At 34.8% G+C, this 23572-nt stretch overlaps 1 protein-coding gene across 2 annotated transcripts; it reads left to right on the top strand.

Annotated features, from left to right (window-relative positions):
* On the top strand, positions 603-20306 carry LOC18592693 (protein GIGANTEA). 2 transcript variants are annotated; one of them, XM_018125550.1, is made up of 16 exons: positions 603-764; positions 1200-1359; positions 1474-1653; positions 6171-6242; positions 6338-6392; positions 6534-6676; positions 6890-7167; positions 9668-9723; positions 10924-11164; positions 11922-12072; positions 13910-14119; positions 14274-15812; positions 18659-18727; positions 19035-19253; positions 19401-19493; positions 19643-20306. In XM_018125550.1, exons 3-16 carry the CDS (start codon positions 1567-1569, stop codon positions 19940-19942), a joined length of 3513 nt encoding a protein of 1170 aa, XP_017981039.1. In that variant the 5' UTR covers positions 603-764; positions 1200-1359; positions 1474-1566; the 3' UTR covers positions 19943-20306. The 2 variants fall into 2 exon arrangements, with proteins under 2 accessions (XP_017981039.1, XP_017981038.1); XM_018125549.1 differs by having other exon boundaries at positions 1465-1653.

Below are 23572 nucleotides of genomic sequence, written 5' to 3'. Positions count from 1 at the left end.
GACTAAAACAAAAGAATGGCTATGGCTATTCTTTGTTAATTTACCAACAACACAGGGAAAGAAATAGTAATTGGAAGTAGCGGGGAATAGCTTACCAAACGTGGTATAAAGAATTTAATGAAATTAGTACGAGTATGAGAAAAAAGGCAAAGCGGCAAGGGAAAGGGGAGAGGGTGAGGATGATGGAAGGAAACAAGATCCAATCATACGGTAGAGGTGCAATGGTTGGCGTACTCCGCAACGTGACATCTTACCAAACCCCTCCCAAAATATCTTCTGACAAAACCAATTAAAAATTTGAGCCCGACCATTCAAAGTTGGACAACACCACCATCTTCTTTTATTATTTTATTTACGACTTAACATGCGATGGCCATCAACGTAATTCTCCCACCCTTGTCGTCTTTTCTATGTATACTTTGTACAGTATAACCGACTTGCATGCATGTATGTATGTTCATGTTATGTCATGCATGCGGGGGTTTGATATGACGTGACATAGGACCCTGTGATGCGAGAGGAAAATATCATTGCCACGTCATCAGCAATCTAAGCGAACAGCCCCTCTAAAGATATCTTCTCTCTCTCTCTCTCTCACCAAAAACTCTACCACCTCTTAAAATTTTCCAAGCTAAGGAAAAATACGTCTTTGCCAAACTGCAGTTTCTTTTTTCCTTTTAGTAATACACTCACATTGTTTATAGCAGAGAGTTAAATCTAAATTAAACCAGGAGAAATATTTAGCCGCTCATACCAAAGCCCAGGTTCTTTCAGTTTCCAACTTCTTCTTCTTCTTCTTGTCTTTTTTTTGGGTCTTTTTTTTCCTTTAACTTTGGAAATTTTCATTTCTGCTTATTATTGTTTTAATTTTTTTAAAAAATGGGTTTTGGGATTTAATCTTAGTTTTTGTTTAGTTTGATGATTTATGGTGTTTTTATATTTGCATTTTTTATCTGTTAATAATTGGTTATTGCTCTTTCTACATGGACTGTCATTTGTAAAATTTGAAGAATTGTTCAGTATTAATCATCAAGTTCATATTTTTATAAACGCTTTGGTAGGTGTGTAGATTATATGTTCTTAGCTTGCTTATGAATCCAATTTCAAGTGATTTGCTTTTTACTCTTACTTTTTGATAAATTTCTTTTTCTTTTTTTTTGGAGTAATTCTGATTATATATTTTCACTTTGTTTTTGCAGTAAGAACATATTTTGATTATCAGTTAAACAGTAATTCACAAGTTTTACAAGGCTTGAGACCGTTAGAGGCAGAGACTTTGTGGAGACTAATAATACTGTTGGAAATTTCCAGTCCTTTTAGAGAGAGATGCAATAGTTTCTCTTGTTGAATTTTCTGCAGGTTCAATACAATTTTATTTTCGTCATTTGATATATTTTTGTGGGAATCCGAGAGCTGCACATGCTTGGGATGTTGAATTACGATATCTTGATTCTTGATTGGTAGCGGTTGCAGAGTGGAAGCTTAGGTTCTGGTGTGTGTTTTGTTGGTTGTTCCGGTGATTGGTTCAAAGGGGTATATTTGGAAGATATATATTGTTCAAGCCACATGGCTAGTCCATCTGAGAGGTGGATTGATGGCCTTCAGTTCTCATCACTGTTCTGGCCTCCTCCACAAGACCCTCAACAACGAAAGGTATCTTAGTTTCTCTCTCTTGGATTTATTTATTGTCCTGTTGTTTGTTTTCTTTGCATGAACCTTTCTGGGTCATTGGATACTAGTTGGATCTTTAAATCTTTTTAAACTTCTTATATTTTCGTTCTTGGTTTACTTGAGAACTTAAGTTGATGAAATAGGTGGCAAAAATCGTAAATGTTTCTGTGTATTAGCTTTAGTAGATGTTGAGGGGAACTTACTTATAATATGGTTCAATTAGAAGCAAAGAGAGGAAGGTTAATTTCCTACCTCCTGAAAAGAAGTAAGGCAGTTTGCATCTTCAGTCATTCTTATTAGATATTAAAGGGTAGATTTTTAGGTGAGAATTTCTTGATCTCACATTTGATTTTGGAGCAAAAATTAATTTGAAATGAGAAGATTAGTTCTATCTATTTCATCTATAATTCATAGGAAGAGTTTACGGCTTAAAACTCCTGACATGGTTGGGGCAGAGACTCTGAGTGATTTTACAAATCTATCACATGCAAGCATTTAATTTTGCTAATAAGCATGAAGCTTCGTTTTCATTTTTCAAGGGAAAACATGAGAAATACATTTTTCTTTCTTTTATTTTTATTTTTTTTATTTTTATTTACTTTGGTAGGTCTATATTTTGGGAGAAAATGCATTAGTAGTATGGTGTTGCCACATTTTAGCACTGAAACGTTGATGGAAGATCTGATTTTAACAGTGAGGCAGAATACTGTGAGCATTTTGAATGTAACCAATTGAAATTTGACAAGGAGGCTCAAAAGATAAATTGATTTATAATTTATTATTATCATTTGAAATATGATAGATGTACTCCATTCCCACAAACCAAAGCATCAACAAGTTGTATATATGCATACATGGATGACAAATAGAATTTCTTATTAGTTTCTTGAGAGGATTTAGAAACTTTTTGGAAGTTGGTTATCAATTATATTCTTGTTGAGGAAAATATGAAATAATACAAGAGGAAATCTTAATGTGTTGCTGCATGGGGATGCGGAATTCATTCTGAAGGAAAGAAATATTTTCTTTTGGTGCACAAGGGGTAAGAATGACAACAGTAGAGAGTTCCTTATCAGAGGGGAATAAGTAGCCAAGATTTCACAGTTGGTACTCTACTATATTATTAATTATTTTTGGCTTTTTAAGTGCAGGGCATGCTAGAGATTGATTTGTTCACATATCTCATAGCAAGCAATGATAAATGAAAGCCCTCTACATGTACTACAGTCAATGGGTTTCAAAGTTCATTCAATCACCTTACTCTGTTTTACTGCAGTCAGGAATCCATTATTACATCCAATATCAACATCTGTTTAAAATTAGTAGTAGGGTAGGTTAGCTATTTTCCCTTCGTCAATCTCGGTTCTCATTTTTGCCCTAGATCTCTAGTTTTAATGTGGAGTTCAGCTCCTAGATGTTCATGGAGCCATCTTAATCATTTGTCTTTTAGAATACATGCAAGGGAATCAAATTGTGAAGCTGCATAATTTTGCTTCTAAATTCACAAATACTCGTTCAAGATGATAACCATATGTAAGTTAATTGAGTTAACATCCTTTGAAGCACAGTCCATGAGAAATTTGCTGTGTAATCAGGGACCTTTTGTTTTCCGTTGATAATTTAAATCAACCTCCAAGCTCCACCAGATTTAACACAATTTGAGTTCGGTCATGTTTTGCAAGATTATATACATGTTTGTGTGTGTGTGTCTGATGATGTTTATAATTCATCAATTTATAAGATTCTTATTAATTTGCTAATGGGTCAATACTTGTTGCAATGATAATAGAGTAAAATTGCTAACCATGATAGTGTGGGTTTAGATCTTGAAGAATCTTACTAATTTGCTAATGGGCCAATACTCGTTGCAGTGATAATAGAGTAAAATTGCTAACCATGATAGTGCGGGTTTAGTTCTTGAGCAGTCATTTTATGCAAAAATGGTAGAGGCAGGACCGTAAATCTTACCTAAGGAACCCACTTCATCTAGACTTATATTGGGTGATGAGTCTTTGGTTCCATTGTAACTTTAAGATGTATCATTGAGCCAAGGATATTATTTCTGTGTGATATCTGCATTTACATCAAGCATCAGTAACTGATTTCAATCAAGTTGGTTGAACTCAAATAAGCATGAAAATTTGTTGTATATCCATTCTACACGGCATTATTTCATGGTCATTCTCCATGAAGTTAAGGAGAATATTTTGGAACAGTTTCTGAATTTAGATTAATTTTCTCATTATGTATTCTTTGAAGATGGCTAAGATTGAGGTTGGTCCAATGTTTGTCTAGCTAAGTAGCATGCTCCTCAAATTAGTCATAGGAAAACACTTTTTTCTGAATTAAAGCGACTTAAGCGCTTGGGTCTGACTATGTAAGTGGACATCTTGGTAGGAGCAAGTCAACTTGTTCTGAGAGCATTTTGGTATAGGCTTCTTGCTAATAGTCATTTATAGGATCTAAGTGGAACAAGTGGGCTTGAATTTTGTAAGAGAATTCAGATGATTATTGGTTATTCAGAAGGGCAGAAATAAAGCTTAAGACTGTTTAGGAGGTTACACTATATAGAGGAGGATTTATATGGAAGGGAGGAAACTTATGATAAAATGTTGGTGACTGGTTATGAAAATACTTACAATTAAATCTGATGGAATGGTAAAATTTTTGTTTAAGCTTCCTCATAGAATGACAAAGAAAGATATTTCTGGAGTAAGGCCAAGCTTGTGTGCTTACTAGATGATTTTTCCTGGGTAAGTGTAGCCATCTTAGGATGTTACAGTTTAGTTATTCTGGGGGATCAAAAAGGTTTATTCGTTGCATCTGTTTTTCATACCTTTTAAATCTGATGAACGGGTGCAAGTCTGGTTTGGTATTGGGCTCTTGGTTTGATTTTTCAATTGTCATTTTGATTTTTGGGGCCTACTCTGATACCATAAAGAAAGGATTGCTGTAGAAGGATAAGTTGGCAGAGTATATATGTTGATTTACTTTTGTTGTTTATATGCATAGATATAGAAAATGTAAAAACATAAAAATAGTGGCCCTCTAAGGTGAAACTATGCATTTACCCGTGTAATATGTTCTAATGTATATGGATATGTCCACAAATATATTTAGAGTTAATTGCAACAAGTGTTGATTGTATCATGGTTTGTTCTTTTATCAATATTGTTGGTATTTAGGGAAAAATTAACCTGAATAAACTCAACTCTTTTTGTTTGACTTTCGCGGTTCCTAAGGCAACATTTTGATATGGAGCCAACTTTGGTGATACCAAATATTGCACTTAGAAACTAACTCTAGAATTCTTTACTAAATGATTCTACTTAGACCTCCAATGTGCAATAGCTCAATGGGAGGAGAGTGATGAAATTTAGCTGTAAGCTCTAATGGCTTTTCCCAGAGTTTATAGGAGTTAATATGCTTGCTTCTATAGTATTTTTGTTGAAGGCAATGTAATGGTCTAATGCCTAAAGCATAGGTCCAAACATTTGAATGTTTGAATTGTTTCATGATTTTGACAGGATGTGAGGGAGCTTTGAGTGTTTTATGGATCAACTACCAGCTTTGATATTAAAATTTTTCTATTGTTTGACCTTCTAAGGAAATTTATCATAAATTAGGTTAAATGGGGTTTTCTTTTGTACTGGCGATTTCTTAATTTTAGCCAAGAAGGTTTCTGTTAATGTATGTTGAAGCTTACTATTAGAAGTGGTTACTGGGTGGTTTAGACTGGGTTTTGGTTGTTTTTGGTTCATTGTTCATCAGACTTAGGTTACGTCAGGTTTAGGGCTGATTTTAGAGTCCATTCAGGTTGGTTGAGTTGGGTATTCCTGGTTCAGAAACAGGTTTTGCCACTTTTACCCTGCTAAGATGACTATTGGATTTGTATTTGGGTTTGGTTTGAGTTTGGACCATTGGGTCTTGAGGCTATTGCCTTTTGAAGTCATTTCAGGATGGGCAGGTCATGTAGTTGGCTTTGCTTTTGCCATCTCTACCTGCTGCCTTGTGAGACAATCCTGTTGAATATACCTAAACTTCGAACATCATGTTTATCTTTTCAATCTTCTTCTGTACCTCTTCAAAGTGATTAAAGCTTATTATGGAGGCACTGGATGGGTTGTCTATGATCTATTGAGCAAGGAGAATATCTTGAAATAGAGGTTGAAGGATTGTTAATGGTGGTTTAAAAGAGAATATGGTGTAATTGGCTTAACAATTTGAAGAGGTAGAGGCCAAGCTGTGAAAATTTTGGCTTTAGTAATGACAAGGGTTATTTAATTTGCTAGATGTGCTTGAGGGCTCATTCTGAAGTTAATAGATATAACTTTATTCTGTATATATCATATTGTTTGAACAGCGAGCATTTGTATAGTATGAATGTTTTATAATAATTTTGAGTTAATCCATCCGTGTCTTTTTTGTTCTTTGAATTTACATGATCATCTCTTGCTATTATAAATTTTACATTTTGCATTATGTTTCCTCTTGTTTAGGTTCAAATTACTGCATATGTTGAGTATTTTGGTCAATTCACATCAGAACAATTCCCTGAGGATATTGCTGAGGTATGATTATTTTGTACAACTATTTCGCATCCTGCAGATCATGAAAGGAAATGGGATTTATGCATGTAAACAAAATTTTCTTATTCTTGTAACAGCTTGTTCGCAACCGCTATCCTCACAAGGAACAGCGCCTTTTCGATGATGTTCTGGGTATTGGCTCTTTCTTATTCTGTACTATAGCACAATCATCTATCACAATTAGACCTGAAATTAAAATATTAAAAAAAAAAACATTTTAACTTCAATTATAACTGGAGAATGACCAGTTTTGTGAACTTAATTGGTTTGCAGCAATGTTTGTTCTTCACCATCCGGAGCATGGGCATGCTGTTGTTCTTCCTATTATTTCATGCATCATTGATGGTACACTGGTGTATGATAAGAGTACCCCTCCCTTTGCTTCATTCATCTCCTTAGTCTGCCCAAGTAGTGAGGTAATAGACAAAAAGTTCATCTGGCAATTCCACATTGTTTTTCATGCAATAGAGAAGATTGTCGTTGCTCCACAAACTACATTTGTTCCTGCTCTTCTTTTTATTTGTTACATTCTTAATAGCTCTCTTTTATCTAGTTTGTTCACTAAAAAAGGGAATTATTGAGGTTGACCAAGAACATAACGGCATTTATTTGTTTAATTTTTTTTGCAGAATGAGTATTCTGAACAGTGGGCTCTGGCATGTGGAGAGATCTTGCGAATTCTGACTCATTACAACCGTCCAATATATAAGATGGAACAGCAAAATAGTGAGACAGATAGAAGCAATAGCAGTGGCCAAGCTACGACAAGTGAACCTGTAGATGGTGAACCATCCTTTCATATACCTTTGATGCAACAGGAGAGAAAGCCTTTAAGGCCCTTATCTCCCTGGATTACTGATATATTGCTTGCGGCACCTTTGGGTATCAGAAGCGATTACTTCCGTTGGTGAGTACTTTTCTATTATAGCTTAGTGTTGTCCTTTCTAAATAGTTTGAAACATCAATTGGCATCTTTATAGATAGAAGCACCTGAACTTTGCAATACCTATGTAGAGCATGTTGGTGGCTGCATTATAACTTTGATTGTTATTTTCTATTTGTGATTCTGACTGTTTTAGTAACGGAGAACAGATATAACGAGCTGAAAAGTTTGCTTCATAAGGTTGACCAAATACAAGCAATGAATAGCCATAGGTAGAAGGTAGGGAACTGTAAGAGTAGCATATTTTCTAGTGTCCCAAAAGTCTACATAAAAATCCCTATTTAAGAACAATAATTACTGCCACTGCAACTGTTCTTGTGAAGCTTATTAAATTCCTGTACCCTAGTAAACCTTAAGGCAGGCTTCCGACTTCAAGAAATAATGAAAGAGCTAACAGTCTGCAACAGTTGATGTAAACCTCTTGAAAGCAATGCCAAGTGGTCATTAGAACTACTTCTGTCAGCATAGACTTTTGTTACAAATGATTCTTTACATTTGGTAACAATTGATAGTCTTTGTTCTCCTTTCAGACTCTCTTCCAGCCACCAAGTTCTCTAATCTGTTTTATTTGATAACAGGAGTTCTTGATATTTTCCAATTCCAACAAAGTTATCATGCAATCTTAAATATTAAAATGTATTAGTATTGTTACCCAACCATCATGCCCTTTTCTCTAGTATTCAGTATCTCTTAAATTGATTTTGATTGTAATCAAGGGCCAAGATTGTTTTCTTCAATCTATCCTTCATTATCTTATTATTTCAATCCTTCCCTTTTCAACTGATGCTCTTCATTCCATAAGCTTCCCTGTTGTTGCTCCATTTAGCTCTGCCTTTGCAATATTCAGCTTTCACTTCTTAGATAAAATCACTTTGCCATGAAGAAATTTCTCATACAAAAATAAGAAGAAAATACAAAAACTGAATGATCTCCATAACAACTGCTGTACATTTTACTGAGGTTCTTCTGATACATTTATACTCAACTGTAGCTTGTTTTGGTGATTATTAATGTAAAAATGAATCAGCATGTTTGTAGCTCTTGCTGGTCCTTGAGATTTAATTTTGTTCCACTGCTGATAGATTTTGACTGTGGAATGCTCTTGGTTTTGAATTGCTGAGAGGAGCTGACAGCCTATTAATAGTCTTGGAAAAAATTTCAGCTTATGACAAAGGCCCTCTAAGTTTCTTCCTTTGAAGGCTTGTGAAATAATTGAGGGAATAGATCCGTTTTAAGGAAGTTAGAAATTGAAAACCAAGCTTGTTTACACTTCTATTTAGCAAAATCAAAAGTAGAAATATGCTGATAGTAAAGATTGCTATTTTACTGTTCTCAAATGAACTACATGGGAGTTTGATGCAGTTGACTAAGACTGACCTGCTGTAAGTGTAATGATGATTCAATTCATGGAAGTTTTAAACACTAGAAAAAAAAAAAAGCTCATGGAATCAAGCATGCCTCATCAAATGCCCTCTGGTGGCAATTGTTTCAATAATTTTCTCATTTTAGATGATGTCTTTTGGTACATATGCAGGCCATTCAAGGATGTTATGAGACAGGGTTTTGTGTTGATTTAGAGACTGGCTTTTTTACCTGGGGCATTTCTGGTGAAATGCAGTGTGAGTTTGAAAACAGTATTGGTTGTTTGGGTGTTGAGGCATGACATGACATATGCTAGTAATATGTTGCCAGCTTATTTTCTTTGAATAGGCTGCGTAGCTGGTCAGCTTGTAATTTCTTATGTGATAATGTTATTAATCTGCAGTTCTTCTTTGACAGTGAATCCACTGTAACAGTTGCTTGAAACAGGCTATTAGTTGGAATCATCTTTAGGATTTTTTGAGCAAGTTAGAAGTACCAAATGTTTTTGTGCTTTGTAGATGGGAAATGCTAACTTCACTTTTTATTTCATTTGTAATCAGGATATAATTGAGTGTCTACTTATTTATTTATATTTTGAAAATACACATGTTGGGAGACAATATTTGTTGATTTAACTTCGTTGATTTACTGTTAGATACATACATACAGACACACCCATGCTTAGGATGCCATTTGTAATTGATGACCTTGGGCACCTTTCCATTTTGCAGAAGCTTCTGGTTGTTCACATTTTTTATAGCATTTATCATGTTGCATTATACAATTAGTTATAAATGTCAGCATTTCTTTTAGGGCTGGTTGGTAACTCTTTTTGGTCTCTTTCCCTCCTAAACTTTTTGCCTAGGTTTGAATACTGGACATAAGATTTTCATTTGCATCGTGTATGGAAGGTGTGCTGTTGAGTTATAGGGCCTTTTTAAGAAGAGTTAATCAATGGCAACTAGCTAGTAGTACAATTTCTCATATAACTGCCATTGAGTTTTCATGCTCTTCTGTGATTTGTTCTATATGAATGGATCTCACTGTGTAGAGCTTTATGTGCTTATTACTGAAGCTTACAGTCCTTTACACGTGTTAACAGGTGCAGTGGTGTTATGGGTAAATATGCAGCTGGAGACCTCAAGCCACCTTCAACTGGTTAGTTTTGTATTTTCTGCAAGAATATATGTTGTGATTTTGCATCCTATGATTCTGTTTGTGACCTTTAAGTGAACTAGCTTTTGTTTAACATGCTTGCATGTGAGCATTTGTGCCATTGATGCATTTCTTCAAACTATAAATTTAGGTTCAGGCACAGGCATTTGTGCTATGAACTTGTTTCTTTAAGCAGGAAATCCGGGTTTTAAATATGAAAATTTTCAAGATTTATCATAACGTATTATGAAGATATTACCAAATAAGTCAAGCCTTCAATTATTTAGTTGAAAAAGTTGTAATAGACATGAAAAATTAGAGGATATAGGAATATAAGATTAAGGTGAAAAGCATACATATTTTGTGTATGTGTATGCATGGTACATATATACGCTACAACCAGCATCAACAACAATTAAGAACTACAAATCTTATTAGAGTTAGAAAATCCTATAAATCAAAATTCGGTTACAAGTGATAGGATCTATCTCTCGCTTCATAATCAATCAACTATAGCTATAATGGCAATTGATTTTGTAAACTATGTTTTTTCTAGTGGGAAGAAGTAATTTAGGAAATTCTTTAAGGTAGTAAAGGAGTATATACTTTGTTCTGTAAAGAGTAGATGCATGTAATGGTTGATAAGTTGATAGTTGCTGTTTGTCTTAAAATTGACAGTCTAATGAATGGAATCTTGTCCTATTGATGTGCTAGGCCTGGGCAATAGTGGGTTGTAAAATGACTTCAGATAGATATTCTTTCCATTAGAAAAGATTATATAAAGATAATTATGATGAAGTGGTTATTGCTTTCCAGGATATTGTCTTGGCAGTATTGCCAAAGCGAACCTTTATGCAAATTTTTATTTGTGGAGCAGGGTGAAAGTTCCTGTCTTAATCTTTTACCTTGAAGCTTAAGGCATAATTGAGAATATGTTCTGTGGTTAAACTCGTCATGGAAGTGTCATTAGTGGCCTTACTAGTTACTCTCTAGTTATAACATTTCGATTTAATAATATGATGATGCTAATTGATGTGAGAGATTTATAAAATAGACCCGGAATTATTGATGAATTAATGTGTGGGTTGTATGTCAAGATATGGAAATAAAGTTTCTCTTATGTCGGGATTTATTTTTTCTAACCATCAGTAATAAGATATTTTAGGCCTGATGACTCATCAATTGACTATTGTTTTTCAATAGCTTCTTCTCGTGGATCTGGCAAGCATCCTCAGCTTATGCCATCAACTCCAAGATGGGCTGTTGCAAATGGTGCTGGTGTCATTTTAAGTGTATGTGATGAGGAGGTTGCACGCTACGAGACTGCTACTTTAACAGCTGCAGCAGTCCCTGCACTTCTACTTCCTCCCCCAACAACAGCTTTGGATGAGCATCTAGTTGCTGGGCTACCAGCTCTTGAACCGTATGCACGTTTATTTCATCGGTAAATTGCTGAACCTTCAAGAGTTCTTGAACAACTTTGCTCAAGGATATTTGTTTTATAATTGGTGTACATAGTTGTAGCTTGTAAGATTTGTGTTTTGCCATTTATACAGGCATTGAGCAAAGCACTTTCAGAATTATATCTTGATATGGGTGTTTGTTTGAATAAAAATTTCTGTCTTCTTTTAAGAAGGGGTAGAGTTTAGGTTGGGTGCGGAGTGCGATGTAAGTGTGCTTTTGGATTTGTGCACCTTCTATCCCAAATTGACTTGGCCCACAATTTCATGAAACCCTTTGACTTCTTTTTAACGTTTAAACTTTAAGAATTTCTCTAGTACAAAAATCTTTTATATTTAAAGCAAATATGTAAGAAATAACTTATATTATCTGTTTTGGATAAAGAGAAGCTAGGATTTTGGGCTGTCTGGAATCTGTAAGGTAGTATCTTAGGATGTCCCAAAGTGCAAATGGGACATTCCATTTAGGATAGGAGTGTTTATCAAATGCAAATGATGTTAGTACACAAAAGAACAACATTGATGAATATATGTGCTTGATAATGGTCATTGATAAAGAAAATAAAATGATCCCATCCTTCAGTGAAGTAATTTGTGAATTAGATTGGTCTTTGTTTAAGGTTTTGGAAAATGTTAATATGTAGATGAATGCCCAACATGTCTAGTTGCGACTGGGTTTAAATGTCTGCGATGACGTAGTTTTCCTCTTTTTTCCTCAATTTTCTCTTATTTCCTGATCAGGTACTATGCCATCGCAACTCCAAGTGCCACCCAAAGACTCCTTCTTGGACTTCTAGAAGCACCGCCATCATGGGCTCCAGATGCACTTGATGCTGCTGTACAGCTTGTGGAACTCCTTCGAGCTGCTGAAGATTATGCTACTGGTATAAGGGTGAGTTAAATGCTTTTCACTGCATATATTTGAATATGCAATGGCGCTTTCTGATTATCAAACTTGATTGTGGTGATGCTCACCTGCCTTATTTTGAATTTTGGTAATCAATATTGTGAGATCCAGGAGGAATTCATGAGCAATGAGCTTAATAAAATTGCAAAATTTGTCAGCATATGTTGTTCAACCGCATTCTAAACCAAATTACATGAAGGTGCTGGCTAATATAGTTGATACAGTCCTTAATGAGATTAATATGAATAAGAATGATTAGTGGTTGTATCAAGGACTTGGAATCAAATCTTGTCTTTAGAAATATTTTGGGGGTTTTCAGTGATGGAGGGTCACCCAATTTGTTGCCCCTCCATTGACCTAGGAAAAAATAATTCTTGTTGGTCAGAGTCTCCATTAGTTAAGTATTACATTTCAGCTTGGCTGACCTATAAAAGCATGAGTTCAAGGGGGTCTGCCTAGTGCTTTTGAAAACAGTTCGTTTTCAGCTTTCTTAGGTTGACATTTTTCAAAAATCAATTATTAATCCATTATTGGTAAAATGTGCCCACCACCATGAATTCATGTAATCCTCTCCTTAATGGGATCATCAAATGTTGATCAGTTTCTCAAGACCCCTTAAAGTATTTGAAGTTGTACTTAAAGCATGAATATGTTGGATCATGATTCCATTCACGTCTTATTAAAGTTTAATCACATAGAGGAGCAAGATAATCACTATACTGAAGGCTCTGCTGGACTACTAACAATTTTTTGTTTTTCTACCACTGAAATCTGATGGAATATAAAGTATCTATGGATAAGACCTATGAATCTTACCAACATTAAATTTCATGGTTCTTTGATGCTTTCTGACCATATTTGGTTGCCCAAAATTGATATATGGAGGGAAGGTAGGGAAGGGTGAATAAAGATTGTGAAATGTGAAAGAAAAAGCTGATTAGGAACTCACTGAATCTGATTTTGAAAATTTTCTTTCCTTCAACTCCCTCAGAAAAAGGAAAACTAAAATGATTATTTTAAAAGTTGCTCACATTACATGTTAAGTGTGCTTGGTAAGGGAAGATTATCATGTTAGGGTTTCAGATTGGGGTGGAAAGTTCACAAAGGCTTCAGGTTAACAGTATAGATGGTTACTAGATTGTTAGGGAAGAAAATGAGGTCACGATTTTTTTTTACTGCAGTAGCCAAAAAACAGTACAGGTTTCATCAGTGCCTTTGGTAAAAGGTTGCTACTGGATTGTAGAAGGTGGTTAGGGGTTCAATGGCTAAGATTTTAGAGATAAAATTATGAGCTCTTATGAAAAAGTGTTGAATAGGTATTTCTAGATGCAGGGGAAAAGTGTTGTGTGCTTTTGTTCTTCATAAAAGCATAGTCATTCAAGGTGGCTGCATTTATATAACTATGTATGGAAGCTAAACATCGCTATTGTTAAGTATCCAACTTAAAACTGGTTGGCAATAGATGGAGAGGCCATCCTGATTACAAGGCTGCAACAAATGCTAAACTTGGCCAATGTGGATAGCACTTAACAGTTATGATACCCACTGTGTTTTTAAAACACCTATGACATAGTCAATTTAACCTGATGGCTTTTTAGGTGAATGTTGTTGTGGTGGAGAACAATCTTCGTGAATGTCAGGAAAGTAAGTCGTGCAACATACGCACTCCTTTGGAGTTCTTTATGAGGAAGCAGTCTGTTCTAGTAGCAATTGTTGATTAGTGGAATAACATATAATTGTCTTGAAAAATTGATGCAAATATGTTTTCAGCTATTACCATTCCATTTCTCATAGCAAATTGCTTTTATTGTTGTTGATGTAGCTTCCACGAAATTGGATGCATTTGCATTTTTTGCGTGCAATAGGGACTGCAATGTCTATGAGAGCAGGTATTGCTGCTGATGCTGCTGCAGCTTTACTTTTTCGCATACTATCACAACCTGCACTGCTATTTCCTCCACTAAGGCAAGTTGAGGGAGTGGAAGTTCAACATGAACCTTCTGGTGGTTATATTTCGTGTTACAGGAAGCAGGTATTAGTGGTCAACCTCAAAATTTTGCATTTATCTTCCATTCTTTAGTTTTTACGTTTCATTTGCTGTGAAGCAGTTCATATGGATGGTTATATTCATGCAATAATGCATGTTGACAATTACTGAAAATTATCTCAAAATTATTGTTCATCAGATAGAGGTGCCTGCTGCTGAAGCAACTATTGAAGCTACTGCCCAAGGGATTGCATCAATGCTTTGTGCTCATGGACCGGAGGTGGAATGGAGAATTTGTACTATATGGGAAGCTGCTTATGGCCTGATTCCATTGAGCTCTTCTGCTGTTGATCTTCCAGAAATTATTGTTGCAACCCCATTGCAGCCTGCTATACTATCATGGAACCTATATATACCTCTTCTTAAGGTACTGGAATACCTCCCACGTGGAAGTCCTTCTGAAGCATGTCTCATGAAGATATTTGTGGCCACTGTTGAAGCAATTCTCCAGAGAACTTTTCCACCTGAATCCTCCAGGGTGCAAACCAGAAAAACAAGATACAGCATAGGTTCTGCCTCCAAGAACCTTGCTGTGGCTGAGCTTCGTACAATGGTCCATTCCCTCTTTTTAGAATCATGTGCTTCTGTAGAGCTTGCTTCACGCCTACTTTTTGTTGTCTTAACTGTGTGTGTTAGCCATGAAGCTCAATTCAGTGGGAGTAAGAGACCGAGATGTGAAGAAAGTTATCCTCCTGATGAGGGCATTGAGGAATCACAGTCACCATCAGAAAGGCCGAGAGACATAAAACCTAGAAAAACAAAAAAACAAGGGCCTGTAGCTGCATTTGATTCTTATGTGCTGGCTGCTGTTTGTGCTCTTGCGTGTGAGCTTCAGTTGTTCCCTTTGGTTACAAGAGGAAGTAATCATTCAACTGCTAAAGATGTTCAAGCTATAGCTAAGCCTGCAAAGTTAAATGGATCTTCTATTGAGTATGGCCATAGTATTGACTCAGCTATTCATCATACTCACAGAATCTTGGCAATTTTAGAGGCACTTTTTTCTCTGAAGCCATCTTCTGTTGGCACCTCATGGAGTTACAGTTCAAATGAAATAGTTGCTGCAGCTATGGTTGCAGCTCATGTTTCTGAACTATTCAGGCGGTCAAAGGCTTGCATGCATGCACTCTCTGTCCTAATGCGATGCAAGTGGGACAATGAAATTTACACCAGGGCATCATCATTATATAATCTCATTGATATTCACAGCAAGGCTGTTGCATCCATTGTTAACAAGGCTGAACCATTAGAAGCACAATTGATACATGCACCTGTTTGGAAGGATTCCCCCGTTTGCTTAGATGGAAGAAAACAAAACAAACGTACAAATACCACTTGCTTTGATCCAGGGCAGTCATCTGCTTCAGAATGTGAAGATTCAACTCATTCAGACAAGAATCTCAGATGTGAGAGAGTGTTAGCATCAGATGAAGGCTCAGGAAATTCCTTGGGCAAAGGAATAGCAAGTTTTCCTTTAGATGCCTCAGATTTGGCCAACTTTCTCACAATGGACAGGCACATAGGATTCAATTGCAGTGCACAAATTCTTCTGAGATCTGTGCTTGTGGAGAAACAAGAGTTATGTTTCTCCGTTGTTTCACTATTGTGGCACAAGCTAATAGCAGCACCTGAAACACAACCAAGTGCCGAAAGCACATCCGCCCAACAGGGATGGAGACAGGTAATCTGATATGTTTCATGCTTCAGAGAATTAATATTTTAAAATCTATTTATCATATTATTATCACCTGATTAAAAGCAATAGAAAATTCTAGTATAATGTTCATTATTGAAACCAATCTTTTGAAATCATTTTTTTTTAAAGTACATGTTGAAAACAACACATGGGCTATATCAGTTGAAATAGTAAATAGGTTGAAAATTTTGTTTCACTCAGTATTTTGCTATAGTGCTCTTTTCTGCATGAATGCATATTTCGTTTAGACTTCGAGTCTAGTTGCATTAGCTGTCGATAGGTGGCCTATGAAATCTTGACATGGGCCTTCCACCAAGGGACTTGGCTCCTCTCCATTATTTTTAGGACCAATACTTCTAACTATGGATGTGATGATGAGTGTTAAAAGTTATAGGTTCAAAGGTATTGAAAGGATCTCACTCCTTTAATAAGACAGAACTTGTGCACTATACAGTGTATGATGAGCCACAGTATACCCCTACTATGAAAGATGTATATCGACAAATCATACTCCATCAAACATGCCCTCCTGCATTATACTGTAGTGTTACAACTTTTAAGAAATCTATTACATACTTAAAGGCTTCCTCATTCTGCCACATGTAAGCTATAGAACAATGGCCATGTTTTCAATCTCCCAACCCATGTGAGTCAAACTGTGCAAAAGAAAAAACAAGAGCCCATGAGTCAGTCAAACTCAAATCTCTTTTGCCCATGAGTTAGTGAAGCCATGTTTTGAACCTGGGAGTTTTAGACCTCTGTCAGTCAAATGACGCCCAGCCTTAAAGAAAGGATTTCAAATCTCTGACATGGCTTCTGAAATATGAGTAATAAAAAATTGCACTCCACCGTGTTGAGGTGGGTACATTTCTCTAGTATAGATAATAGTAAAGGGTTCGCACAATGCAGCAGCTGTAAAATTTGTTTTTTATAAGATAGGCAAATATTTCTCTTTCTCTTTTTATAATGTGTAAGAGAAATTTTGGTGAAGGAAAATAATAAAAATTGATTGACCAAATCAATCTTTGGTCTCTGTTTCTGTTCTATTTATTACAAATCATATATATTTTATATAATTAAAAAGAAAAAAGAAAGGAAGCAATAAATGGAAGGAGGAAAAATGGAAGATAAGGGGAAAATAAGGAAAAAAAAGTATAAATTATGTTTTTGTTCAATTTTTTTCTCTTTTTACGTTTAACCCAATGTTTTTAGTTTTAACTTCTTTCTTGTCCATTTTTCTAGCATATTTTTCTCATTTTCTTTTCTTCAATCTCCTAATGTACTGTTCTCTACCTATAGCTCTTCCTCACCCCTATCCCCTTTCTCCTCATTTCCCAGGTGCCAAAAAATTATAAATAATATAAAAAAAATAGAAATACTTTTAGTACAAAAAAATGAAAGAAAAAAAAATCAAAGAGACCATGTGTCAACCAACTATTTGTAGTCTTTTGGTTTCATATGGTTATAAATTTATTTATTTATTTTTGAAACACGTTTTTTAAGAATGTATGAAATTTTGATGGCTGCCTGAATGTTAGACTAAGCCTTTCGTTAGATGCATTTTGTAAATTGAATGAACTGTTTTCTCTACCCCATGAGCCAGTTGTCTGACTTGGTTTCTGTACCAGTTTGGAAAGGATACAATATCAATATAGGGGTTGCAATTTGTGTTGGTGGGTCATGTCAACAAATGGGTATAAAAGGATATAGATCAACCAAACACAACCCATTTGACTAATTGTGTCATAACCCTCAATACAAACACACTCTGTTTATCAAACAAGGAACACAGCATGACCTGTGTAACATGTTTGATAAATAAGTCACATCAGTTTGGGTTAACAAGAACTTGACTATTTAACATGTTTAATTAGATAGGTCCTAAATAGGTAATTTCAACATGATTATATTGTTCTTTTTGTACTAGTATATTATCCTTACATTTCTATGGATATTACTTAATGACTGAGGTCTTATAGACATTGGAACTATTAATATGTGTCAATTTTGGGTTAAGCAGGTCAACCTAAATATTGCATGGTTATTTTTATGCTACTCGAGTCAATTTGATTTTGACACAAATCTGTTAAATACTAAACCTGCAAACTTCACATTGGGTTGGAGTTGTGTTTATGGGTACTGTTACTTATTGCCACCTTGAGTATCCAAGGTCATACAGGGTCTTTTTCCTTCAGATGTTGAAGGGGCTGGACTGATTCCATCCAACTTTTAGAGAATGCTGGATAGTTTCTTACATTCTAGATACTTGCCTATAGTGTTGGGTTGTTTTTTTTACTCACAGTTCCACATTTGTGTAAGGTGTAGCATTTTGAAGCCCTATAATTCTTTTACACCAATCTTTGGTTGAATGCATAATGCATTAAATAGAGATGCGAAAGAAATCTTAGGTATAAGCTCATTTTTTATGGTATTGGAAAATCCATTGTGAATAGAAAACAGAAATTAATTTCTGTGTAATCCATATGTTAGTATGGTGCTGCTTCAAGTCTTCAAAACTTCAATAGCATTGTACTATGTCGGAGTGTGAAAGTATTTGACTGGACATATTTTATCTTTTCAAAATCCATAAAAGAAATTCACGTTGACTGATGTTATAAATGGTTTTTTATTTTTAAACAGAAATTGTGATTCGTTATACTTGTGTGGTTTGGGTACATTCTGCGATGCAAATATATTTTAACTGAGACTAATGAGAGAGTGCATTTGAGAACAGTTGACACAGTACATCTGTTTTCCCTATGGTTCATCTGTAAATTCATCAGTATAATTTCATTGCAATGTATTTGTCTGACTACCTTGGATGGAATTAGGTGGTTGATGCATTGTGCAACGTCGTATCAGCATCACCGACAAAAGCAGCCACAGCAGTTGTTCTTCAGGTCCAGATTTTGTTCATCTTGTATATATTAGTCTAAAATTAAGAAGAGGAAACATCCTGCTTTTCTTTATGGCGGCTGACTTGAACACCATATGTTATGTTTAAGGTGACACCAATTTGTAATTAGGGTAATAAAATCCAGATCTATCATTTATGATACAACACCTCTGGATAACGGGATGAACTGTCATCTGGATGGTGTCCAAATCAGCAGCCATAAATTGCCTTATTGTCTTTTTTTTTTTTTGTTTTTTAACTTTGTTTTCTCTATTTGTTTGGTCATTTTTATGGCCTTGTGTTCTTGTCAGGCGGAGAGGGAGTTTCAGCCTTGGATTACCAAAGATGATGATCAAGGCCAGAAGATGTGGAGAATCAACCAGCGGATCGTGAAGTTGATAGTGGAACTAATGAGAAATCATGATAGCCCAGAATCCTTGGTAATTGTGGCTAGTGCCTCTGATCTACTTCTACGTGCCACAGATGGGATGCTTGTTGATGGGGAAGCTTGCACTTTACCCCAGCTGGAGGTACTGTCTCAAATTATTGTCTCTTATAATTTGTCATTCACCAATCACCAGTCTTTCTAATTGAAGGTTTGTGATATTGTGAATCAAATGTATTCTGTTGTTCTCAAAGCTTTGTTAATATCTTTAGTTTTTATCTTAAAATGGCAGCTGCTGGAAGCAACAGCTAGAGCAGTTCAGCCAGTGTTAGAGTGGGGAGAATCTGGACTGGCAGTTGCAGATGGACTTTCAAACCTGTTAAAGGTGAGCAATTGCCCTTTATTGGCATAGTCAATTTGATATACTCTAGAGTGAAACAGAGCGAGTAGAAAAGGAAGAAGTTCTTTCTTCTTTCCCTTGATGTCGCTGCAAGATCTGTGCTGATGTGATCTTTAATCTGTCAATACATGCAGTGTCGTCTACCAGCTACAACTCGATGTCTTTCTCATCCAAGTGCACACGTTCGTGCTCTCAGCACATCAGTCCTTCGCAATATTTTGCATGCAGGTTCAATTAAACCTAATTCTAAGCAGGTGGAAATAAATGGCATCCATGGTCCCTCTTACCAGTACTTTAGTGTAGGTGTCATTGACTGGCACACTGATATTGAAAAGTGCTTAACATGGGAAGCTCATAGTCAACTTGCAAGAGGAATGCCTATACGATTTCTGGATACTGCTGCCAAAGAATTAGGCTGTAGTATTTCTATATAACATCAATTAACTTTTCTTCGGATTATCAGTGTAAGTATCTTTTTCTCTTGAAGCGAGACAACAAAGAGGAATAGACTTTTTCAAGTGGGTTGAAGGATATGGGTATGGGCAGAAATGTACCTCTTCAAATAGTCCTAGGAATGAAGCCTTTGAATGTCATGGTATTGTTCAAGCAAAAGGATGGTGTATGGTGAACTGCCTCCCTGAGGTTTCATGTGTCTAATCTGACTTTGCTTTAAGCTTAGCTTTGTATGATATAGGCCCAGGTTTCAATCTATTGTTTGGATTCAGTTAACTTGGACAGTTATTCGGTTAGCATGGAGTGATAAACCCATACAGCTTCTGCTCAGTTTCAATTTCGGTTTCTTCCTGTATTTCAGTGCTTTGGATGTATGGCTTCCTGTGTCCTTCTCTTGCTGGTAATATTACAAAATACTTCACTCAAATTTCTTTTTTTAAACATTGCTACATGCTAAAACAAACATAAATACATGATAATATTCTTCTTAAATTGAAAAATGTATATTTTTAAAATTTTATTGTAAAACAACTGGGTTTCCTAAAATTATTAAAAGAAAAAATCCGAAGTTGGAGTAACAAGGAAGATTGCTTGTCATTAAAAATAAAAAATATTTTATGAATCTAAAAGAAGAAGTTTTGGCCATACAAGGACAACCCAAAAAGAAAAATCAGATAAATCTAAATCTTGTCCCGAGATGAATAAGAATTAAGAGCCCCTGATACAAGGTTACCTCCAATATTACCCATAAAACCACATTATTCACTATCCACGAGTTCTTCAAATAATCCATCGGAATTTTTCATTATGTTGTTTACATTGAATGCTTTAATGTTGCATATTATATTAGGCATTAATACCAATTAAGTTTGATGCTTATTTTATTGTTATTTAATGCTCAAAACAATTTATTAGAAAAGATGAGAAAATGGTTCTTTGAAAATTTTCTAAACATAAAAAATTACAAAAAGAAAAAATATTGTGTGGTTTGAGGTAGAATAAATTTGCCCCAAGTTTAAAGCTTGTCACAGTCAATTATCCTGTGTTTTTTTGGTAACATTTTTACTGAACAAAACCATAAGGAACAAAAGTATTAAACAGGTCCAAACCCAGACAAGAAGTATGGCAAAAAAGCAAAACAGAGATTAAAGAATAATTATAACCCAAAATGCTGAAGGAGAATCACACTGTCAAAACTGTAAGTGAAAGCACATATCAAGAAATTTTTTACCCTTTTGACAAAAGATGTGGAGAAAATGATTTAGTACATGTTTGGCTTAGCTTTTTTTTTAACTTATCTATCTCTTAAAAGTAAAAGTCAGGTCAAATATGATTTTTTGAGAAGCTCTTATTTTTTTTTAAGAACAAATTTTTTTAAAAAAGAACTTAAAAAAAAAACTCCAAGGAAGAGCTTTTTCTTCTCTTCTTTTAAAAATACAAGAGAATTTTTATTTTTGTTTCAAAAATATCCTCATTTGTTAAAAATAATTACAATATTACCCTATCAAGAAAAAGAAATACCTTCTATGATAATTTTAATAAAAATTATGACTTATAAAAAAGAACTTATAAAAAGAAATTTACTAAACAACTTTAACTTAATTTTAAAAGTTATTATTTTTCATAAGAGTTTCATAATAGCTTTTAAGTTAGCAAAAAGTTAGGCCAAACAGACTCTTAAAGTCAAACCAACTCCATCAAGCTTTCCCTCCTCTAAACCTCTCACAACAAAAAAAGTTAACACTAAGAACATTAAGGACATGTGAGTTTTGACTTAGCAACAGCCTTTTTCATTACTAGAGAGCAACCGACCATTGCAGACTGCACATAAAAACCATTTATTAGGATCGTTATAAAACCTAGCTTGATTAGAAAAGACCCTTTTCATTTAAACAAAATCCAATCAATTTCCTTACAAATTGATCAAGTTCATAATCCAAGACAAATGAAGCCTAATTAGCATATACATTAGTCAACATAACTTAAAAAACCAAAAATTTGTCACTACTTACAATCACATAAAAAAGCATCACTAGAGATATCCGAACATACAATGAAGAGAAAAATGTGTACATTTAAGATTACTGCCTCAACTAGTAATCAACGTCCACAATCTTTCGACACTAGGAAGTGATCATTAGATTCATTCAAAACTTGTAAAATACTAGACAAATCATACTTATCTTGAGCCTTAGGCAAACGATATAGACAATTCAAGTAGCCTTGTATTATCACTCCATCTACTCACCAATTGTTCGCTCTTACGGTACACCTACTTAAATATGCGATGATAAAGTTAATATAAGATCTCAGTCTCCTTGCAAATGCCAATAGTGTTGGTATATACCCTTGAGCCAATTGGATTGATCAAGGAATATATATCTTGTCATTTAATTCATACTTAATCGCATAACTATATATAATAAATGTTTTTCTTCATGTTAGCACAATAATAAGGAGTTATTAAGTACTAATTGGATGAAGCCCATGAAACATAAAGGCCTTACAAGAGAATTGCAAAGTTATTATAATTATGAGATCACTATGCATCAAAGCTATATTCCTAAAATTGTTCCTGATCATTGTATTGTCAAGACAAGGCATTGACAATACATAAAGACTAGTACATGTTAAGCCTCCTTACTTGGGAAGTAAGCAATCGATCTTATAGATTGAAGTATATAAGATATCTGAGGATAACATGTAGGTGCTTATTAAAGAACGAGTTCACTGAACATGACCTGCTATGAGAACTCCATTTGGTATTTCACTCAAGTGTCTATAGAAAATGTTTTCATGTGATAGCTGTGCAACTAGTCGTTGGACTTGAGACATCAGGTTATCTTGTATGGGGAATGACATACTTTGATTTCACCCCTACGGATCTGGAGGTGACCATATGCCTAAACAGGGTGTTTTTGTGTATGTCATGAAGCATGCAAAGGTGAATGAGTGTCAAGAGAGAATTCATCAACCCAAGTGATATAAAAGGATGTATCTCACTTGTTCTCAATTTTTGATTAACTTATATAAAGTCTTTGGCCAAAGCATGATGAATTTGAGGAAAGTTATTTTCCTAAATTCTTAAGGTTAGTCATGAATTATGCGAACTAATATGGAATGTCATAAGTAGATACCAAGCCATACTTAATGACATATCCGAGATATTTGATGAAATGATCATATTGCACTGAGAGGCTTATCACTAAAAGGCTTTGTCAAATTCTTTAATTGACTCTCTAACATTTGGGTGGTCATGATGTATTGCTAGATGCCACTCATGATCTGTAAATATAAAATCAATTATCAAATTGATATTTGATTAGGATTTATATTTATTGCCAACATGTTAGAATCCTAATAGGTCACACACATTAAGTGACATGACTGGGATTAAATTAGGATAATTAATTAAGTTGGACTTAATTGAAAAGATCACAATAAAGTAGAAAATTAATTAAGTTCTTAGAGATTTAATTAAATTAAAATACAATTGTTGTATTTAGGGTTACAACTTAGTTTGGCTATATAAATATGTTATGTTAGCAAACTAAAACTTTAAGCCTCCAACCACTTCTTAGCCATTTCATAAAATAAGAAAAGAAAAATAG

Source organism: Theobroma cacao, chromosome 8, assembly GCF_000208745.1.
Source record: "Theobroma cacao cultivar B97-61/B2 chromosome 8, Criollo_cocoa_genome_V2, whole genome shotgun sequence".
Lineage (NCBI taxonomy): Eukaryota > Viridiplantae > Streptophyta > Magnoliopsida > Malvales > Malvaceae > Theobroma > Theobroma cacao.
Note: the sequence above shows the minus strand (reverse complement) of the source record. Positions and strands in the feature narration are given on the sequence as shown.

What these genes read in the sequence shown, in the direction of transcription:
- LOC18592693 (XM_018125550.1), top strand. Translation starts at nt 1,567, where the DNA reads ATGGCTAGTCCATCTGAGAGGTGGATTGATGGCCTTCAGTTCTCATCA. An exon ending in CCTTTTCGATGATGTTCTGG is followed by an intron (nt 6,393 to 6,533) that starts GTATTGGCTCTT and finishes ATTGGTTTGCAG; the next exon opens with CAATGTTTGTTCTTCACCAT. An exon ending in CCCAACAGGGATGGAGACAG is followed by an intron (nt 15,813 to 18,658) that starts GTAATCTGATAT and finishes GGATGGAATTAG; the next exon opens with GTGGTTGATGCATTGTGCAA.